The 23,376-nt window shown below is 35.0% G+C and overlaps 1 protein-coding gene and 1 long non-coding RNA gene across 6 annotated transcripts; both read left to right on the top strand.

The window, feature by feature from the left end:
* Positions 1-11,346: 11,346 nt before the first annotated feature.
* On the top strand, positions 11,347-16,380 carry LOC113317121. Of its 2 annotated transcripts, XR_003343258.1 has the most exons (9): positions 11,347-11,564; positions 11,764-11,805; positions 11,931-11,979; positions 12,376-12,563; positions 13,180-13,284; positions 13,517-13,574; positions 14,639-14,906; positions 15,763-15,903; positions 16,054-16,380. It is a non-coding gene; the product is annotated as an uncharacterized LOC113317121 (long non-coding RNA). The 2 variants fall into 2 exon arrangements; XR_003343259.1 differs by lacking the exon at positions 11,764-11,805.
* Positions 16,381-19,922: 3,542 nt separating this feature from the next.
* Positions 19,923-22,726, top strand: LOC113315078 (DNA-directed RNA polymerase I subunit 1-like). Of its 4 annotated transcripts, XM_026563393.1 has the most exons (4): positions 19,923-20,058; positions 21,082-21,506; positions 21,770-21,910; positions 22,047-22,726. In XM_026563393.1, exons 2-4 carry the CDS (start codon positions 21,412-21,414, stop codon positions 22,081-22,083), a joined length of 273 nt encoding a protein of 90 aa, XP_026419178.1. In that variant the 5' UTR covers positions 19,923-20,058; positions 21,082-21,411; the 3' UTR covers positions 22,084-22,726. The 4 variants fall into 4 exon arrangements, 1 of the variants encoding a protein (XP_026419178.1); XR_003342722.1 differs by having other exon boundaries at positions 21,082-21,910; positions 22,084-22,726; XR_003342723.1 differs by adding an exon at positions 20,189-20,290 and having other exon boundaries at positions 21,082-22,726.
* Positions 22,727-23,376: the final 650 nt, after the last annotated feature.

Raw genomic sequence — 23,376 nt, 5'->3', positions numbered from 1 at the left:
TTCTCAGTTCTTCAAAACCTTGGATATAGTGAATCATACTATCAGAAGGAATCCACTTGGTTTCGGTTGGATCTTGAAAGTTAAAAGCCAACATACATGACTCATCTTGAGATCCATTCGAACTATCTGAATAATAGTCAGACATGATTTTTGATGTGTTTTTCTTCTTCCTTTTTGTATTGATTCCTTGACAATCCTTAACTTTTTGAGATTCCTCCTTATTAACCTTTGTGATACAGCGAGTTATTGGAGGCATGCTCGGTTATTTAAATAGGGATTGATCAGGGTTTCAGACTACAAGCAAGAGATAATTTCTCTTCAAGAAGAGACAACTCATGGACCGAAAAATATCAGGAAATTCCGAAAATATTAAAAGAATATACTCAGTTTCCTTTGTCTGAACTTCTCATGCTGGAAGGTTTATTAAAAATCGAAGATTCTAAATAAACCTATTTTTGGAAGATCGTGTTAAACATGAACAAATTTTTAGACAAACATGGATTCGCAGTCATCCATAAAATGTCACAGATTTTTCTGATAAACAAACACACACAAAAAATGTGCTTTAGTTTTATTGTGCTTTTCTAATCCATAATTAAGAGCACGAAAGAGAATGAGAGTGCTCAATTTCGATACAACTAAGTTGTATCGGAGTAATTTCTTTCTAGTTTACAACGAGTATCAGAAACATAGTTCATGTTTCTCTTTGGGAATTTCTGCACAAAATATTTTCTCCCAAGAAGATGATCCTTCCTTGATCGAAAAACACGATCATTAGGAGGCACTGTACCGACGTGAGAATTTTCAGAGATGGATAAATCTCTCTTAATTCTATTAATGAGATTTTCATATGATTTTATCATTCTAAGGATTTCCTTATAATGTACATCAGCATGATTATATGAAACAATTATCGAAAATTCCTGATTGTTTTCTTTGGCAGAGATTCTCTCTTTCCCTTTCTTATGGAATCGTTCTTCATCAAAACAAGAATTGTATCGATATGGGTGAGGAGGAACCTTTTTCCAGAAGCGATTATCAACTATTTCTTCTGATACTTTTGAGTTGACCTTGTCGGGTTGTAGTGTATTCTGTCTTTCTACTGAGGAATGATCTTTCAGTTTTTTAAGACAAAAAAATTCTTTCAATACTTTTACCACCATGTTTTGAAGAAGTATAAGTTTCCTGTCAAGTGACTGAAAGTTGTATTCCTTAAGATCACGTTCACGTAATTGGTTCAAAGTTTCTTTTGGACAAGATTTTGTCTGATCATCAGTAGATGCAGAAGCTGGTTTCTCATCCTCTTCTGACTTGATGTAGTTAGGCAAACTACCATCATCATGATCTGTTTCAGATGTGATCAAACACGTTTTGTTATCACAATCTCTCAAAGTCGAGCAAGGACCTTTGGTTTCTTCATCAGAAGAAATTACAACATCATCATTAGTCAGATGCATAGGATGGGTCTCTTTATCTTGAGTAAGAGTTTTACCAAAAGCTTATAATTTGACAGTGAGATCCATATTCTCTTTGGCTAGAATATTCAGTTGAATGTCTTTATCTCTGATCTCATTTTTAAGAAGATTTGACTTTGTCTTTAATATTAGCATTTTGGTAGACAGAGGTTTTATAGGCTTTAGGAGTTTTACCAGCTCTTTATCAACATCTTCTTTTCCATCAGAGAATGAATCAGATGTACTCTTTATTTTCTTAACTCCTGGATCATGAGTCAACGAAATGGTAACATCTTCAACTTTTGAGTATTCATACTCTTACATAACGTTAACTGAATCAGACATAGATTCAATTCTTACAGGTTGGATCGCACCAAACACAGATTGTTAGATTTTTTCGTGTTTGCTTGCTCTGATACAATTTGAAAATACGAGGGTACCCAAATATACCTCAATCTAAAACTTTTCCACCTATAAGTCCTTTCTCCGAAAGTGATTGTCTATGGACTGATTCGAGACAATACAACTAATCGGTTCATACTTGGTGTGATCGTCTATGGATACGAGATCGAGACAATACGACAACAAGATAACTTGTGTGATTGACTATGGATACAAGATCGAGACAATACAACAACGAAGTATGATTACTTGATAATAGGTTCGGACTTAACCAAACACAATACGATTGCTATAAAGTAAATAGGAATTAACGTTTGTGTATTTTACTTCTACATATAATAAAACAATTATAATTGCAAAAATAGAAAAGTAAAAGACGCGAGATTTTGTTAACGAGGAAACTGCAAATGCAGAAAAACCTCGGGACCTTGTCCAGAATTGAATACTCTCAAAATTAAGCCGTTATACAAAATCTAAACCAACTTCGTATAGTTGAGACCAAGCAACTAAACCTATAGTTCACCTAGTTCCCTCAGTATCCCTGCGCCTCCAACTTGTAATAAGTCACGCACTTGGAACAATTCCTTTGGTTCGTATTCCAAACAGTAAAGGAACAACAAATCTGTTCTGAAACAACTCTTTTCAAACAAGTGATATGACTTTGAAAAAAGGCTCTTCCGGTTATCCCAATAAACTTCTTTGTCAGGTTCTTAGATATATCTCTTAACAACTACCAAAGTAATTTTCTAGACTATGCAATCAATACTCTTAATCACAAAAAAAAAATGTATTGATGTCGATCTACTCAACTAATCAATCAAGGTTATCACAAAGATAAACCGATTATAGTTGGATCCCCAGCCGATCAAGTTTGTGCACACCAAAGATTATGAACTCAAATAAGAAATCTTCTTAGATCTTCAATAAACACCTGCTCACAAACAACTTGAATCTCTTGTGATCAATCACACACAGAACGGAGTCTGTTAACAATGGATTATCACAAGACGTCTTTAGATCTACAAACAGTTCTAAAGATCCTCGTCGATACTTCGATCTAGTTTGAGTGAATCTTATATCAGAAGAGAAGATTCTCAAGCATAAACAAACTAGGTGCAATCAAAGTTCAACAACTGTTAGTCAATCAAATCAATCGAAAACTAATAATAAACTGCAATTATCTAGTTTCCCACCAAGGTTACTCGTAGAGCTTCCCAATCCCAAAGAAGTTTTTAAAACGAGCGGTCGTAAGAGATTTCGCCTAATTAGGGTACTTTCCTCTCCGAATAGACTGCTCCACCAGTAACAATACAACTAGGTAGTTTTTCTGGCTCTGAGGATTAGTTTGCTCGAAATGCAAACTTTAATATTTATAGACCAAGAAAGTTTGGACACCAAGGAATTTCCAAAACTGAATATTCTCAAAGATATGCAATAAAGGCAGATACGATTTTCATAATTCCTGGAAAGGCTCTGTCCAAATATTGACCGAAATCTCAGTAGAAAATATTTAATTAGTAAATGCACATTACCAATTTTTATTTTCTAAAGATATGCATTTAATTTCTGGAAATTAAAAGCATATAAAAAATAAAAACCTTAATTAAAAGATTCTCAATTTATTTCGATCCGGGATTCTGCTTTAGTTATTAAGGAATATCTTTGGACAACAAAAGATAAGAGTTACTGCACATGTTCAAAGTATGTCGACATCTTTACATTGTAAATCCTTTTTCATATTTACAATCTTGGAACCGATTTGCCACACTTCCAAACGAGTTTAGAATTGGTTCATCTGACTTCCAAGAACTATGTGATTGATTATCCTATCAAATCACCATTAATGGGTTTCACGGTTCTACCAAAACACTAAGCTTCGGTTCTACCTCCATGTGGGTACTAGGATCGTTCACACTAGCTTTCCAAAAATTGGTTGACTAGGTACTAGGTTCGGTTACCACATATTTATGGTATTTTACTTGTGATCGGTTGCACAAGTCATAGGATCGGTTACCAATTACTAAGACTTGTTGCACCTCTTACAAGGATCGATTCCACATACTTATGATCGGTTGCACCTCTTACTAGGATCGGTTCCCCAATGTCTAGAGTTGGTCATACCAATTACAACATATCGATCATACCATCTCAGGCGATTACTTAAGATCGGTTTCACTAATAAAAGTCAAACAAATACAAAAGTCAGGCTTTGTGAATAGTTTTACTAAGATACATAAACAAGTTATGAGCGGTTATACTAAACACACATATTGGTAATCCAAATATTTGCAATGAATAACAATACCAATAAGCTTAGCGATTTCCCTTTCAATTCACAAAACAAGTTTATGAATTGTACTTCCTTTAAACAAATGTAAAACATTGTTTACTAGGACGAAATCTTCAACCATACCATACATAATCACAATAACATTCATACGATTATGTCGATGTCTTATATACGAAGTTCAAAAGATAGACGTTATACTTCGTATTGTAATTCCTTAATACTATGTCTAACTAGAGTATAATCATTCACAGCTTCGCAGTTATGTTTTCAATATTCACGACTTGAAAGATACATTAGGAATGAAACAGTTTAAGTCAAATATCTAACCTCAAGTGGAAGGATGGTGTCGTTGTTGTAGCTCTTTACTTCTTCACATTCTTCAAGTCTTCACGTAATACTTGTAAGTCTCATATCCTAGTAACTTTCTAGCTAACCTATACGAAGTTGACTCTAGTAAATAACCAAGCGACTCTTTAAATGAGTTTTGGTTCACTAAAATATAAAAACCAAACTTGACATACCAATGCTTGGTGGGTTCAACCGAGCTATGTTCTAACACAATCATTTGGTGTAGACTTGGAATGTTTCGTTATAATTATTTCAATAACTTGGAAATTGCTTTGATGTTAATAGTGTGTGAAAACGGATATTTTCATCCTCTAAGAAAGTTTCAATGATTGAAATAGAGTTTAGAATAGTTAACCATTACTGGATTATGAACATAGTATGCATTCTTGCATGTATGTGATCCATGACCGGAACTATAGTATGCATACCCGTATGCGTACTTGTAGTTGTGGACTTCCGGGTACCTAAGTACACATACCCATACGCGTAGGTTTTGGGTCCGGAATTTTCTGTTGTGTTTGGAAGTATGCATTCCCGTTTGCGCACTGGTGAAACCCAAACTCAGACCGGGTACTTAAGTATGCGTACCCGTTTGCTTACTTGAGTGGTTAAAGTTCTAAAATCGGTTTGTTCATGAACTAATACATTTATATATTAAGGAATGCATTCTTTGGAAATCGTGGCTATAATGTCCATGAATTGATTCGAGCGAATCAAACCGATTTTGCTTCAGTTGTGTTCTTACTTCTATGAGAATATAACAATTGAACAAATCTATAACTAGTTTCATTTGAGTCATTTGAACTAGTTGTGGTTAATATGAATAAGGTTGATATGAGAGTGTTCATATTGCTAACATCGGTTAACAACTGTTGAGCCAACATAGTGTACACGTTTAGGTACGGATACTCAAACCTAAATGAGGGTACATTTCATTTGTGTATAACAAGTTAAGTTCGATCTAACAGTTGAAAGATATTGGCTTGAGTGTATCAGGTTTTCATCTAACGGTGAATATTGAATGCTTTGTTACCAAGGTAACTTAGATTGCAAACCCTGATTTGAAAACTATATAAGGGAGAACTCTAGCAACTGGGAAACCTAATCCCCACACCTCCTGTGTGATACTAGTTGCGACTAGAGTCGATTCTCCTTCAACCTTAGGTTTTTCACGAAACCCTGTAGGTTAACGACTTAAAGACTTCATTGGGATTGTGAAGCCAGACCCAAGTATTTTCTCTATAGTTGCATGTTCTGATCTTACTTTTACTATCGTGATTGAGTACTATCTTTGCTAAGATTTGCTTGAGATTTATCTCCGATAGGTAAGATTAAAAGTAGTCACAAACATCTTCGTCTCATTGTTTGTGATTCCACAATATCTTGTTTCGCTACCATACGATTAAGATTATTGTGAGGTGATTGATAATACTAGGATGTTCTTCGGGAATATAAGTCTGGTTTATCAATTGGTTACTGTGCACCTTGATTTATCAAAAGACGAAACAAAACTCGTAGGTATTTCTGTGGGAGACATATTTATCTATTCCAATAGACTTTTCTGTGTGAGACAATTTTTTTTATCAAGTCTTCGACTTTGGGACGTAGCAACTCTTGGTTGTGGGTGAGATCAGCTAAGGGAATCAAGTGCGTAGAATCTTGTTGGGTTCAGAGACGTAAGGAGCACAACTGTACCTTGATCAGTGTGAGATTGATTAGGTCTCAACTACATTCCAGTCTGAAGTTCATTGGTAGTAGGCTAGTGTCTGTAGCGGCTTAATACAGTGTGGTGTTCAAAGCTGGACTAGGTCCCAGGGTTTTTCTGCATTTGCGGTTTTCCTCATTAACAAAATTCTGGTGTCTGTGTTATTTCTTTTCCGCATTATATTTTGTTATATAATAGAATATCACAGGTTGTGCGTTAAGATCAATCAATTAGATAATCCAACCTTTCGTTGTTGATATAAATTGATTGACACTTGAACATTGGTCTTTGGTACCGTTCAAGTTTTTTCTCTTATTCAATCGGGCTCGCAAATTTCTATTTGTTGATTGTAGATTGTTGAGAAATTGAGATATAACTCTTTGATATACTTTTCTATAGAATGAGTTTGACGGTCTAGTTGATTCTCTTGAAAGTATTGTTGGAGTTTGTCTATTCAGATTGTCGAACGAAATATTGAGTGTGGTTGTTAGACCCTCGCTTTTTCACTTTGGATTGTATTAAGTTCTTTTCTGATGTGTATGATGAGATAGGACAAAAATCACTGATGGTCACCTTATTGAAATGCTTCAATTGTAGAAGATGGTTAGTCAAAGTGATTGTGCTAAGTTGGTTAAACATGTGAATAAAGATGAAGTTGTGAAAGCCCTTTCTTCTATAAGTTCGCGTAAAGCTCTTGGACCTGATGGTTTTACCAGTCACTTCTTCAAAGTTTGTTGGTCTAATATTGGGGATGACTTTGTTGCTCTTGTGTAGAATGGATTTGTTAAATCCAAGCTTTTGAGGGATGTTAATAACAATTTTTTGACTCTAGTTGCAAAAAAGGATAACCCTAATAGTGTAATGGATTATTGTTGCAATGTGGTGTATAAATGTGTTGCTAAGATTATTGTTTTGAGAATGAAGTCAGCTCTGAGGGATTTGATTGATCCTAATCAATCTGCTTTTATTAGTGGTAGGTACATCCAAGATAACATTATGGTGGCTCATGAAATAGTTAGGAATTATCATAGAGAATCTGGTACTCCTAGATGCACTTTAAAATATATCTTAAGAAAGCTTATGCTACAGTGAGTTGGCAAGCCATTCTTATCATTAGTACAAAACAAAACTAGGATAAGTTAGCCTGTGTTAGTGGTGGTTAGGATTTGTCCAGACAAAGATAAATCAAGGGTCGTGGTTCTCCTGACCACCCCCTACAACTCGCACGCGTGGCATTAATTCCAATATTATGAATGAAAAATGAATACTCAAGTCAAGATATGGATTTTCAAAAATTATAACGGGGAGGTTCGAACTCATGACCTATTGTGTCATAAGAGTGGCCTCTAACCAGTGTTCCACCTTGGTTGGAATTAATAGAAAAGATAAATCAACGGTGGTGGTTTGTTCAACTTAAATATCATAATTACTTTATTAATTAGTGTTTCACTAATTGCACATAATAAATAATCTATTCATTATAAAGTGTTTTATTAATATGTGTTTCACTAATTGCTCATAATAAATGACTAATCATTTTTTAATTATAAATGTTTTCTTAATTAATTATAATATGTATTTCTATTAATAAGTAATTTTGATAAATAATATCAATAGACATTTTTGGCGAAAATGAGTAGTAGAAGATGTGGAGGCCGAAAGATTAGTGGTGGTTATGGGCGGCGCCAAGCACAATTATATTTATTTTTGTTCTTTTATCATAAAATGGGATACGAAGTTCATTTTTCACATGTATCCAACTTGCCAAGAGTTTTTTCTCCCTCTTTTCTCAAAATCAAAAAAGAATATATACACGGAAAAAAATAATGAAACCAATCAATTGACGATATTTTGTTCAATCTAAACCTCATACATAGCATTTGTGATTGAAAATTAGAATTGCGTCCAACAACTATATGGGGTGGCGGCAGTGATGAAGTTAAAAATTAACATTGAGGAGGCCTATTTTAAAAAAAAAAAATAAACATGTAAACTTTGGTGGACTAAACCATAAATATATATGGACAAAGTACTATTTATAAAATAAACTAAAAAATTCATGTAGTTATTAAAAATTTAAAGGGTTAGAGCCAGGTTAGTCAACCGTTGGCTCTGCCACTAGGTGGTGGCGGATAAAAAAATGGATTCATATGGTTTTATGGTGGTGGCGGGTATTGATGAACAAAAACATATTATGCTAATTTTGTAATGCCACAAAATATGTAACGTTATATTATAAAGTATAAAACGTGGTTGATCATTTTAATGTTAAAATAAACTCGATAAAACACATGTCCATTTTAAAAAATTGGTGCAATCAATTGCCATGTTATGTAATAACTAAACAAACGACACGAATCAAGATAAAAACATATGAAATTATTTATTATCGATTTGTCTATGTAAAGAGTGGTCATGATTTGTCCTTGGCAAAGATAAATTTATCGATGGGGTTTGTTTAACTTAACCATTTTTAAATACTTTATTAATTAGTGTCTCATTGATTGTTCATAATGATTAATTAAATTTCTATTATAAATGTCCCTTTAATAATCTAACATAAATACATAATTTTATTAATAAATAATTGTACTAAAAGCTATATTAATTCTAATGGTGGTAGTGGAAGTAGGGTTAGTATAAACGGTGGCGGGGGTTTGTGAATGGTGGAGGCGGTAACATTACTATTGGTGGAAGAAATAGTGGCAGTGGATGGTTTTTATGGTGGTAGGTGTTGGTAATAGTAGTGGATAATAATACTTTTTGCTTTTTAGTGAGTTTTATTGACCGAGTAAAACAAAATCTTCACAAAACATGCAACATTGTATTGTGAAAGATGTAATTGGTTGGTTTTAGCACCATTGATAAGGACAAAAATCAAATATTTCGAGGATGATATCGGAACGTATAAGACAATATGATCATGACTGTTGGATCACCGAAACGGTATCCGTATTATATAAAGGCAATTGATGTGCCCGCGTAAGAGAACATACATTTTTTTCCCTGAAAGACCATCAATGTCGAGTTGTTTCGCGACAACTACTTACAAAGACAACAACTGTTTGAAAATATTTGTTTGTTCATTAAAATCATCATAAAAAACTCTAAATCATAAATTTAAATTTCGCCTCCGATGTTTATAGAATATTTTTTATATTTTACATTCTCAAATCATGCGACCTCTTGATTACAAATCAACAATATCAAATTACGGATCAATATGTATAGGTTCCATTCACTGGTTTAGAAGGTAGAGTAGATACAAATGGGTAGATCACACAAAGCAGAACATGACTGAGAATACTTCAATAATTTGGTCAAGAAATAAGGTCAAAAATTTAAGATAGGAGCCGACTAAAATATGTATTAATAATAATTTTCGCGTAAGACAATTTCAAAACATAGTTTGGCTAACTCTGCCTATGTAAAGAGTGGTCAAGATTTGTCCTTCCTCAATTGCTATGTTATGTGAGAAGAAGGTGATATCTAATATTGAGGTACAATTCAAATCCATTAGATTCATACCATTTACAACTGGACGCCTTGAAAAAATTGATGTGTTGTTATTATTATTACAGGTAAGGGATACATTGACCACACTTGCGCAAATATCTAACTTCGCAAATGATTGGTGTTGCATGTACTGTCTAGAATGCAACGATGAATTTGAGGAAACAAGACACCAGAAGCAGTGTCCGGAGTATTTTGGATATAGTAACTTAAACCCGATGAAATACTTATGTTCTTTTTTTTTGTTTTTCCATGATCTATTTATTTAAGAAAAATGAACATTGCAAATACATAACATCAACAAAAATTAGACAGATTGCGTTTGATAATAATGGCTACTGATGGTCCGGAAACGACAAAAGAAAGGAATTGATGTAGAAGAATTGTTGGGATATACGATGGATTACTTGATACGAATGAAAGAGGTATAACTATTTCGATTCTGAAATCACATAAAGTTCACAGTAGAAGATGACATCAAATTTAAAGTTAGTAACAAACATAATATGGCTAATTAAAATGTTAAAAACAAACATGATATATAAACTTAGAAAGTCGTGGGACTTGAAGAGACCAATTTTGAAAACTACAATCTTAGAAAGCAACGATCCACAATACCATAATTTTTTTTATAAATATTCAATGTAGCAGATGTCAACTTTTGGTAAAGGATCTATTGACGACCTATAAATTTGAAATAGGATCAGGGAGTACATTATGTGTTCAAGGTTCTTTATGAGGTAATGTGTCGCCAGATTGTATTCCAAGTGAAGGTAGGAACATATGGAAGTGACAAAATATCCATGACTTTTGAAGTTACCAAAGCCTTCGTTAAGACGAACTGTTGGGCACAATACTTTATTGAAGATTTAATGGCAGAGGTTTGCATATATACAATCCCTTCGAAAAGGTAATTGGTACACATTTTAAACATTGTCATCTGATGGGTGTTGAAAAATTACATGAAAATCATGTCACATTGGAGAGTTTGTATCATCCGTTCGATGCAAAGAAAATATTATTCTCTGCCTATTTGGAGGATCGACAACATGACCATGATAAATGAGTCAGCTGGAGCAAAATAGGAGCATGGGGAGACTTTTATGGACGATATTGATTAGTTGATTTCACTGAGATGAGCGCTGCTGACGACATATTTCCAAAAAATATTAAAATTCCATGTTCATGTAGAGCATTATCTCATTATAAGCAATGAACCTAAATAAAAAATTGTCTGGAAGTTAAGATTATATTTCTTTCGTTTGAGCAAATCTCCGACGGTAAAATATTAAAGGAAAAAAACAAGAAAAAAAAAAGAGGAAAATTCCGACTATTTTTATGACAAATCCATATTAAATCATAAGGAGTTGATAAGTATTCAGGATACAAATTATACGATATATTAAAAATGAACCAACATCATGGCACGTGCCGTTACGGCACGGATTAAGGGCTAGTAATTAGTACAAAACAAAGCTAGGCTAAGTTTGCCTGTGTTAGTGGTGGTCGGGATTTGTCCAGACAAAGATAAATCAGTGGTTGTGGTTCCTCAGACCACCCCTTACATCTCTCACGTGTGGCTTAGATTCTACATTGAATACATAACGCCGCGAATGCTCACAGTCCAGATTCACTCTCGCTTTCTCATTTCTTAAACCCAGTCAGTGATCTGATTTGAAGATTGGTTTCTCTAACTGTTGTATAAACCATACCCATACATTCATTGCTAAAATTAGAAGGTGAAGATGGAGAGTGCTCTGCTGGGGTTTAATACAAGGAAGAAGTGGGACTAGGGTTGGACGAGAGTGGAAAATCTGAATTTGACTGGAATTAATGGATATATTTTCTTTGGGTAAGTTGTTGATTTGATATACAAACTCTTCTATTTAAAGTTATCTTCAATTTTTGATTTCTACTTAGGGTTTCTGGAACTGAAGGTTTTTCTTTGATGGGTTATTTCTTAGATTTTTACTTAGAGAAAAAACTTCGTTTTTCTTTTATTTGTTATTTTTCCAGAATCTTTTTTCTGATTGATTTTGTTGTTGGTTCAGCCGTTCAGGATAGGTTCCGAGAAAAACAAGCACCCATGTCTGGTGAATGTCTATTGGATTCTACTTGATTTAAATAGTTTTCTTTGATTTTGGTTCAAGTTTCTGATTGATTTAAGAATTGAGAATAAACTTTAAAAGAGAATTGATGCGAAAAAGCTTTGTTGCAGATTTTTGTGGTACAAGAAAATTTGGGAGACAAGCCACCAAAAATCTTAGGTATGTATCAGTATTAGTATGTCAATAGAACTTTAATTGATTTGCATTAGATAAGTTCTTGGTTTGTATATCAATTGTTTGGTTTAAGAAATAAACCATCAACAAAAAGGGTCCATGTCTAAATCTGCCAACAACCAATCCGTAAATGTTATCAGTTGTTTGATGTAAGATGTGGCATTTGTGTTGTTCATATCATTTTTAATCTACTGTTATCCATTTTTTGATTCATATCATTTTAGTTATTCTTTTAGCTTTTATCGATTTGCCTATTTTGCAATTTGTGTGGAATTCATATCATTTCCAGCCGCACATTTTGAATTTTTTGCTGTTATGCTTTTCCTCTTATCTGTCATCAATGTCACCTGTTATACTAATGTGCAGTCCTTTGTCTTGCAGGTTCTTCAAATGGGTTCCCAGATTCGCACTGGCTCTTCCAAACATCTCGCAACAACCACCTACAAAACTTTCTCCCACATATGCGAGGCAGGAGGCCCCACTTTTAGATCTCTCGAAAGAAGAACGAATTAGATTTCACGGGTACCGGTGGCATCACCAGATGGGACGTTTTCATGCTTGATGACAATGTAAGTAGAGCCAACATCTCTAACAAATTATCTAAATTGCAGGCTTAGTTGTGGTTTTTATAGAGATAGATTGAAACTATATGTTCCCATTTTCCTTTACTGTATGGTCTCATTTTCATGAATCTAGTAGAGATTGATAGATACTATAGTGACCGGCAGGTACCCCTTATTTTGTCTATATTTGCTCTCCCAACAGATAAATCTACGGCAATGGAACTCCCATGAAACGCTTCTCTCACACGGTTTTGGTTTTATTTCATTTCAAAATAAAACGCCTTTCTCAAATGCCTCTTCTTCTTCTAATTTATCTTCTTCCGTTTTCGTCTACTTGGGAGATCACCCCTATGGATAATTAAAACACCTTCTCTTTTGAGGTGTAGTTCACTCATTGTTCTCATGTCTTTCGGTTCTTATCTAGATTTTAAAACTCATTCCATCTTTGATGGCAATCCATCCATGAGGTTGTAATGTCTGAATAAGGTTGATGAAATTATAATTACTTCACTTGAATTCTTCTTTTTCTTTTGATAAAGTTTTTTCGACTGTGGTTGATCCCATGACACACACTGTTACCTAAACTTTGATTTTTCTTTTTCTCTTCATTTTCATACATTAGCCTCCAGGCTCCATCCCAAACGTAAGTATAGTAGGTGAAGATCTGAATAAAAGAAGCGGAAAAGTAATCTTCTTTGATCTCTTTCTATGGGTCTGAAATGGCTAGGTAAATCTCTCATCGTTTCATTCTTTGAATTTACATTTTTTTTGTCGGTCTTTTTGGACATTGTTAATAAAAGTGAACTATTTAGATTATGCCCCAAAAATACGTTCATATTCAATTTATTTTATCAAATTTATTTTATCAAGATTCGTTGTTTAGTTTTAGTTAATTTTGTTAATATTGATTTTTTTTATAACTTCAAATTATTTGAAATGGGTTTGATCTAATTTTTCAGCATGCGCAAATGGATTTTGAAGGTTCATTACCAGAGTATAAGGTAGTAACTGGTCCAGGTGAGCCACCTCTAAAGTTCCCTACTTCCTCAAAACCTTCTGTACTTTCTTCTCAAGATGGATTTGATTTGGTGGACATGTTTGCTAGCTCTGATGTAGTAAATTGCAATGATTATTTTACTGAGAATTCGTGGACAAAGGTGCATTATCGGAAAGATATTCGAAAAATGATTCATGAGATTCTCTTAGAAAGTTCCCAACTGAATTAAAGTGAAAAACTTATAGATAGAAGGAAGAATCTTACTGAATTTCTCTTCATCATCTTGATGGGCCTTGAAGGTTGGTTTAGTTTACTACATGACCTTTTATCTATTACTTAACTAAACTAAGTGTGGTTTATTTCATAGAAAACTAAGACGGCTGCTACCCTTCTCCGTGATGATGCGAAAGCATAGGAAATCTGTTAGGAAATCCCGGTGACTGGCACAGGGGCGGAGCTAGGATTTGAGAAATGGGTGGGCAACTTATAAATCAATGCATGTTTGAGGGGGTGCAAAAGGGTTAAAATGACTAAAAATTGGATCAAACATCTCAAATTAGGCTTGGGAACTCACATTTGAGGGGGTGCAATTGCACACCCACCTCTCCATGTGGCTCCGCCCCTGGACTGGCAGCACTTTGTGTGTTTTCATACCCAATATTATTTATTTATTTTTTTGTTTGGGTAAAGATCAAAAGAACCCTCTTTTGTGGTTTATCCCATTTTACTTTAGATCTGCAGTTCAGTGATTTGTGTCTCATTTCCTTCCATGAATCCTAATAACTGCTGATAAATCTTTGTTTATAAATGTTAATCTTTACCTATGAACCCTCTTTCCATTTATGCGTTTTTGGGTCCATATTGATTAGAAATGAGTGGATTGATCTATTTGAATCGGTAAGGTTAAATGCAAGTGATTTTCTAATAACGGGGTGAACAATTAATTATTCTGAATTGTTACTACGTTCAATTGATTATCTTGATGTCTTTCGGTTGTCAATATGTTATTCATGCCATATCGTTCTTACCATTCTCTTGGTATTGATAAGTTCTTGAAGAGATATGCATTGATATTCCGTCACAGGTTAGTCTTTGATATCCAAGAAATTGGATGTCGGAGTAGATATGGGAGAAAGATGCAGTGCTTCAACAGAAAGACGAGACCGCTTAAAAAGAAACAAATCATAGTGAGGCTAAGACAGTGATTCCATACAAATTCTGTTATGGTGTTCATAAAACTGCGCCGAAGAACAAGTGACATCATGAGACGGGAAATGTATGGGGAGTGGGTTGAGTTAGACTTTGCGGTCACTATCAGATCCTCTGAGGAGGGTACCTCTCCTCCCTCCACAGTAAGTATACATTACTTAAACGAAAAAGTTACTTTGATAATTACAGTTCTTAAATTTGTTTTCTTAAGTTTAAATCTGGTCTGACATTTTATATCCATGATCAACCAAATTTGTGAAAATAAACTATACGTTAGAGTATTCACATAACTTTACACAAAATTAGACGGATCAACAAATACACAGAAAAGTCTATTAGTTCCTTCAATAAAAAGTCTATTAGTTCCTTCAATAAAAAGTCTATTAGTTCCTTCATACCAAATTTAATTGTCCTCGCAAAAATCAAACAAAAAAGATTGTTCATTTGATTAGCAGACACCCTAAAAGTGGTGATTGGGAAATCTTTAATTGTTTGGGATAATTAATTTCTTATGCTACTGGTGGCGGTATGGGATGAATCATCTATGTTCATTTCATATTTCTCATATATGATTTTTTTTTCTATTTGCGTTTGTTTGTATTTTATCCTGTATCTGCTCTATTGATTGCGTTCCAATGCCCATGAAGACTAAATGTTATACGTATGACAGTACTACATATAGAGGATATGTTCATTTGCGTATCCCCAATACGAGTGTGGAGATTGGAGACCATGTTGATACATGGTGTCGGACTCGGCATGCTAAAAAATCCAAATATCGGGAAATGGTCTACGGGACTGATACCTTAAGTATATCTATATACATATTTTCGTCGAGAAACTTTATTGGGTTTACCATCTTCCTTTTCTCCATGTTTTGCAAGTTGGAAAATTTTGGTGCATTTCTAAATATAAGTCTTCTCGGATAATAATTTTAAAAATGAAGTTTTAGTGTTTTAGCTCCTAACTAAGGTGAAGATTTTTTTTTGTTTTTTGTAGGTATCCTGCCGTAAATAAGCCAGCAGGGATTATACACTGGCTTGATCACAGTAAAGATGCAAACCATGCACATAATAAGAGGTCCAATAGCTCCATGGGAACTTGGTGTAGATATGGGCATACCTGTTGCGCATTTAACAGGTATGAAAGAATATTTTCCTCTTAAGTAACTCTTTTTGTATTGATTGTATCGAATCGTAAACTGATTACCAAAACGGTGAACAATACCAATATTTTTAGGGTAATTTTTTTACTAATTAGTTGCTCATGAGTTTTAATCATTTTATGCAGCGACTAGCTTAGCCAATTGTATTACAAGATCATTAAAGTACACTTTGCTGTGAGGAACTTAAGTTGCCTCACACGGAGTAGAAATGATACTTATATACATCAAAGAGTTGAAGAGCAGATTAGGTTGCTCACCTATGAGTTGTGACAATGCCATTACATTCGTTTACAGGTGTGGTATATTGTGTTAAAACAGCGCAAATTTGTAGAAACCATTTCGAATTAGTCTTTATCACAAGAAATTTTATTTTATCTTCAGAGATCGTAAATACAATTGTTCCACAAATAGTAAATTCATAATTATTCATCATCGGTTTCAATAAAAAAAGATACACATTGTCAGTTCATTCGCTTGACGAGTATCATGGTGGGTAACTAAACCCAAATATTTCATACAAGATACACAATATGAACCTGAGACACTATTGATAGGGAGTTGGTTCCATATGAACATGAGACACGATTTTGCAATCTTTCTATTTGGTTGTAGTTGCTCAGTTTTGTTTGGTACACAACGAACTTTCAGGGTGAGGTCCAGTAGTGTGGTGGAAGTGATTAGTGGAAAACCTGCTAAAACTTAAAAGAGGGGAAACAAAAGAGTCTAATTGCACACCTTCATAAAAACATTTGTATGAGAATGAAGAGTGTAATGCACGCCCGTGCCGTAACGGCGTTACTTTACAAAAGATGGGATTTCCTGAGACTTTTATAACTTGGCTTAATATTTGTATCACTACTCCCAAAAATTATTTTCTTATTAATGGGTCACCTTATGGGTATTTTGGAGTAAATAGAGGATTGAGACAAGATGCCCCTGTCCCCTTATTTGTTTGTTACCAGGGCTTAACTCGTGTCGCTACGACACGAGCATGGATTTGCACCTTTAGTTTACTAATTGGATTTTCTTCGTCTAACAGTTGGATTATTATATCAATAGAAAACAGAAATTACGTTGTTATTTCATTTTGGAATATCAAAACAAACAACCCTTTTTTTATCTGAAGTCCTAATATGCACTTAGCAACTCATTAGAACTGTCCACACAGCGTAAAGGAAAAGACAACGTCCCATAGGTTGATGGAACTTTTATAGGAGGAGACGGTTCCCATATATTGGATGTCAATTTCGTTTGTGACTTCCATCCTAGAGATCCAACCGTGACTACCCACCTTCTCCCCCAACCACTTGTCTTCTCCCCAGACACATTAAATGCAAACACATTGCATATATATATATATATATACCATGATACCACGACATCTACCATCAACAAGTACTTCAACACATTGCAACACCACCAAGAAGTACATTTGGGCACCATCAGTGGACTGAATTTAATAAAATTAATATTAAATCAAAAGACAAACCAAATCAGAGATTAGTTAGAGGCTACAAATCCATAGTAATATCTATCCCCCACTAATGGTGTCCTAAGCACCAGAAGCAACACCAATGGAAGCAAAAAAAAAACGAAAAAAAAATTGAAGCATTGGTTTGAATAGATGGGGGAATAAATTTAAATTACACTATCAACTCAAAACAAACTCAATAAAAACTCTATCTGCAATTATAGCCGAACTTACAATATCCAAGACCACCCCACCCTATATTGATTCCTGCTTCTTTTGCCGGCTACTTTGAGAAGAGACGGGTTAATCCCTTGGCACTTGTGGATTATGAAGAGTAAGCAGACTTTGTGATGTCTACTATTTTCTCCAAGTTTCTCAAACCTACAGTAGTACTAACTGCATGACAGGACGTTTGCGTATGTGAAAAATGTAATGTAATGGTTCGAATTTTTGCAAGGGTTCCTCCAATGACATGAAAAAAATTGTGGTTAGGGTAATCTATGCTAATATGTCATATAACCTGATGTAGGGCATCTCTTAGTCTTAAAACTTCAACCTCTAGGAATTACCAGTATTTCTTTGTTTAGGTTAATTCTTTTTCTCACGTGTTTTCTTTCGATGAAATTATCGTCTTTTGGGTTGTTGTTACTTCGTAGCCTAGTTAGCAATTCGGGATTCGGCAAACGTATGGAACGGCAAACGTACGAGTATTATACGGTTTTGTAAAATTCAGATTCGGTCCAAAATTCGGTCAACGGGACGTGATTCGTCAGTAATTCGGAACGACATACGTACGTGTATAATTCGATTTATAAATGTGAGTTCGGCTCTGAAAATTCGGTATCTATATATAACAAATAATTTGTATTTATAAGGTCATAGACCAATTTTTATGCATATGTGTGAGTTATTTAAAGAAAAAATAAACTTAATATGATGATATTAATAATATATACAACATTAGTTATCCAAGAGGACGTCGTATGGTGGTTTAGATGCTTGGTTAGTGAGTTTGAGATCTCTCTCACCTTCACCTTCAAATCTCTTCAGTCGTTTTTGTTTCATAAAAATTACAACACGTTTAATATTCGGTCGTGTATGCTCGGGAGGCAGTAAAGCCCAAAAAGTGGAGTCTTTGAAAAGTAAAAGCTAAAGAATTTATGGCGAATTAAGCGGACGTATCATTCAGGATACGTAAAATTCGTGAACGGTTCGCGAATAATCCGGGAATGCCACATAATACGCGACTTGGGTTCGGAGTTGCAAACGTACGCGAATAAAACGGTAAAATTTGTGATACGGAAAAAATTCGCGAATGATTCGCTAATCATTCGCGAACTTACTAACTAGGCTTCGTAGAGCTCATAAGATTTTAATGTGTATTTTCATTTTGTAATAAAACTGAACTTGAGATAACGGGTAAATACCTGGAACCGTCACATACACGGATGTTTAATTGGGTCATGTTCTGAGTTTAATAATTTTAGAACCGATCCAGAACCGGGAAAAATAGTAGGGTCCGGTTATGGGTAGTATGATAACCGGGAGGAACCGGATCCCTTGACACCCCTAGTTTTTCCCACTGAATTTTCTTCTTTGGAGGTAGTCAGCTACATTATCACCCAGGAGCTTTGGGCCTTTGGCTAAAGATGAGTGTGCTGCATTTTAAGACTAATGACTCTGTCGCCAACAAGGATTTTATTGACAGATAAAGACTGGATTGTGATTTTGTTCTTAGAGTGCATATCCCTTGCCCTTGTATGGCACCTACATGATATGATGTTATGATAAACGTTGATGGGTCTACGGGAGATAATTCAATTGGTTTTGGTGCTCTTATTTGAGATTCTTTAGGAGATCTTTTAGATGCTGCCATCCTATCTCAGTTACTACCCATGAGATGCAAGGAGTGGAGCTGGTCCTGTTGGATATTGCTTACCGTTTGAATTGAAGCTCAGTTTATTCACATCTGCATTGACTCTATGATTGTTTGTCAGGTGCTCAATAGTGCATATCCTAAGCCTCCTTGGAATGTTATCCAAGTTTGGAGGAGGGTTATGACTCTACTGTTCAAGTTTATTTCGGTGAAGGTTACTCACTGCTTTCGTGAAACTAATCTAGTAGCTGATCATTAGGCTAAAATTCATCTTACTCAAAGAATTGTGGATTCAGTGATTGAGCAGTTCTCTCTTGATTTTAGTGAGATTCTTGCTACGTACAGACAAAGCTGGAACTTTGTATTATAGAGTATAGGTGATTTAGTACTAGCCTACTAGCAGTTGGGTTTTTGTTTTTTGTTTCTTATTGCTTTCTTGTTTGGTGGTTAATCCTCATAGAAATCCAAAGATTTCTGGTTTGCCTTAAAAGAAAGACAATGTTTGAGTTTTGCTACACTGATGGACAGTCAAATCAGTGGAGCTGGTAGGTAGAGAATCGGCATGAATTGACATTATAGACCCTTAAATTGTTAACTTAACCAAACTGGCTGTCAGTAAAGCCAATAAACCATACCCGTAACTGAACCCATACCCAACTTCCCTGCCCCCATTTTCTACCTTCCTTCTTAGTTCTTATTCGTTCATCCTCATTTTTTCTTCTTCTTCTTCTTCTAATTTGGGTTGAATCTGCTGTGATGCGATGGTAGGGAAATCGAATTCAGGTGACCTAAATATAATTAATGTTCTTCTGCTATGATGTGATTATGCTGATATGAAGTATGTTTGCTTTCTTGTTGTTACTTCTAAGTGTTTGTTATTAAACCCTAATTTAGGTTTTAATTTGAGATATAGGTAATGAAGTGAGATCCCTGCCAAAATGCTGGATGTTTCTTTTCATGAATCTAATTGGGTTGCTGGCTTGTTCATAAGAGGATTAGACATAGACCTCGAAAGGTGAATAGAACCAGAAAAAAAAAATCATAACGATCACTTTATGCTATGTTAAGTTGAAGGATTTAGTGTCTCCTAATTTTGCTGAGAAAAAAAAATGATTTTTTTGTAGTTCGATCTCTTTATTAGCTTGTTGTAGATTGAGGCTTGAGCATAAGAGTATCGAGTCCGTTGTTTACTTGTTTGTTGTATTTCAAAAGACAATTAGAATCCTTGTGAATTTGTTCTTGTTAGGCGTGTGTAAAGATTATAATCAATATAGTTCCCTTTGTGTAATAAACTTTGTCATCTCCAATTCAATAGTTTCCTTCAGATGTGGGTGTTAATGAGAAATAAATTTATTAGAGAAGCCCCATTTCGTGATTTACTGTACGTATTTAGGTTTGATCATGATGCAGACTCATGGTAGATCGACAGAGGAGGTGGTAATTGCTGTTTTACTTGCTGATGGAAAATTGTTGTATGTACTTGCATTGATTTCTCATTTTAAAGTTAGTTCATGATTGGTGGTGGACCGGTGGTTATTGCTGATAGCCGTATATACTTCAATAACATTGTAGTACCACTACATGTACTGAAGCTATCTTTCATCCGTTCCATATGTATTTCCTCTCATTGTTCATAGTTTGTCCCACAACCATAAGTCAAATCGCAGATCTGGATACACCATCTACCATACGCTTCAACTTACCTGTTTTATGTTTGCAAAGATGTTTAAGAATTTAGCTTATACAAATTAGCAAGTATATGAAACAAGTATAGCTAAGCACTGACATTTGCATATCCTTGTGCAGGCTACAGGGATCATAACTGAGCTAGTTTCGAGAATGGGCACTGCGTCAAATCAAGGTAACCATGTTGGAGCTTTTAGAAATCACAATCAATGATAAGAAGTACCGGCGCCTCATGTTTTCCAAGGCAAATAAATTAGGATTTAGCTGGAAAACAGACGATGACAAGAACTACTCATGTCGACTCTTGGTGGTGGCTGCGAAGATGCCCTCCTAATGAAATTCAATACTTATTAAGGACATGCCAGAGCCTCTTGAAGGGAAAATACATCAAGTTTGTTGAAGAAGCAGAGGGCATCTCTACAACTCAGGAAAAAGGACTTTTTAAAGTTAATGAAGCTCAAGTACTTTATAAGTCTTGCTCATCCAGGAGAACTTGTTGGTGTTCTTGCTGCTGAGTCCGTAGGAGAGCCATCTAGCGAGATGACGTCAGATACATTTCTTATTTTTTCCTTTTTCTTTATTTATCATCATGTACGTGCATTTCTAGTAGATCGCGAGATGGCAAAGTCGTCCGGAGTTGAATATATTACTTAGAGACAATGAGCTATTGACTGAAGTTGGTTTGTTTTGCAGATGATTTACATTATAGAGGATCACCCTTTTCCTTGATTTCCGTTGGCATGTTTTGAGCATGGTGATTATACTATGTTGAAACATTGAAGTGTCTTATTTTATTTTATTTTTGCAGTCTCAATACTTTCCATCTTGCCGGTCAAGGTGAAATGAACATTACTCTGGGTGTCCATCGGTTGCAAGAAATTATAATGAGGGCATCTGGGAAAATCCAGAATCCTGTTATGACCTGCCCCTTGCGGAAGGGGAAGAAGAGGTAAGTAGACACTTTATTCAACCCTTGCTTGTCTATCAATAGGTTTAGGTTTTGAACTTAGAATTTGTAGTCTGTTTCTTATATCACTTAATCACTATCTGGAGCGACTGTTTATTTCAATTTTGTGCACTCTTAGATGGCTAAACTCATTCCGTGTACGGACTTCGTTCTAGGATTTTAAACAGCAAGCCACAACTGTTTTTAAGCTGAAGATCAAGGTCCTTGGACCTGAACATTTCCCACCCTCCATGGATATTACACTTGAAGACTGTATGCAGACCTTAGATATTTTATTTGTAAGGGAGTTGGAAGACTCTATAGAAAATCATTTGATGATGGTATCCAAAGTCAGTGGAATTACAAATATGGGCTGGAATCTGAAGCTGTTATTGAGGAAAAGAAAGAGGAAGATAAGGATGATTGTGGTAAGCAATCACATAATACAGGGGAAGAAACTGATGACGATGAAGGGGATGCCAATGATATGAAACATTTTGGTGTTGATGCACATAAAAGAAAAGAACAAGCTACAACTGAGATGGATTATGGCGAAGATGGATGGAAATGGAGACTTCCGTCGTTGAGAATGTAGATGCTGAAGGCGAGGGTGAAGGCTCGGAAAGTGAAAGTGATCATGTTAGCAAAACTGTTTTAGTTGGACTGACAACAAATTAGCAAGAGTGTTTTAGTTAGTAAGACTATTTTAGTTCGAATGACGACTCATAACAAGTTAGTGTGTTTGCATAAAATTTTCTTCTGTAAATTGTACTACTTTTTTACTTTACTTTCGCAATGATAATGTTTCTTTTTTTTTCATGGGAATTATTGTTACTGAATTTCTTCTTTAGAAGCTCGCAACTGAATTTTATTGTACCACCATGTATCCCTCAAATGCGTTATTTGATTAATTCTAATGATGAGAGTCATGGAACTTTATATACTCAAACTTGTGGAAGGAATGAAAGCAAGGCTACTGCGATGGAATGGAAAATTTCTTACTCAGTCAGGCAGATCAGTGATGGTAAAGCATGTACTTAATGCTATGCCATCTCACCAGATGGGAGTTTTCAGAATCCCAAAGCAGACAATCAAGGAAATGGATAGTGTGCAACGGAAACTGGAGGATTAGGTTTCTACTTCATATCTTGGGACAAAGTTAATACCAACAAAGAAACTGGAGGATTAGGTTTTCGAGATTTGGAATGCTTCAATAAAGCACTACTGGCAAAATCTGTCTGGAGATTGTGCCACAGCTCAGATCAACTTTGGGCTAAGGCTTTAGAAAGGAAAAAATTTCCCAGACACATCAATCTCTTACATTCAAAAATGAAGAAGAATTCAACCTGGACGTGGCAGAGTATTCAAGGTGAAGCTGCTTTCGTGCAAAAGTTCAGTTTTTGGTTATTGGGAAATGGCAAGAAAATATTAACGTGGAAAGACAACTGGATACCTGGAAAACAAACACC

The sequence above is a fragment of the Papaver somniferum genome, chromosome 10 (assembly GCF_003573695.1).
Source record: "Papaver somniferum cultivar HN1 chromosome 10, ASM357369v1, whole genome shotgun sequence".
In the NCBI taxonomy this organism is placed as follows: Eukaryota; Viridiplantae; Streptophyta; class Magnoliopsida; order Ranunculales; family Papaveraceae; genus Papaver; species Papaver somniferum.
Note: the sequence above shows the minus strand (reverse complement) of the source record. Positions and strands in the feature narration are given on the sequence as shown.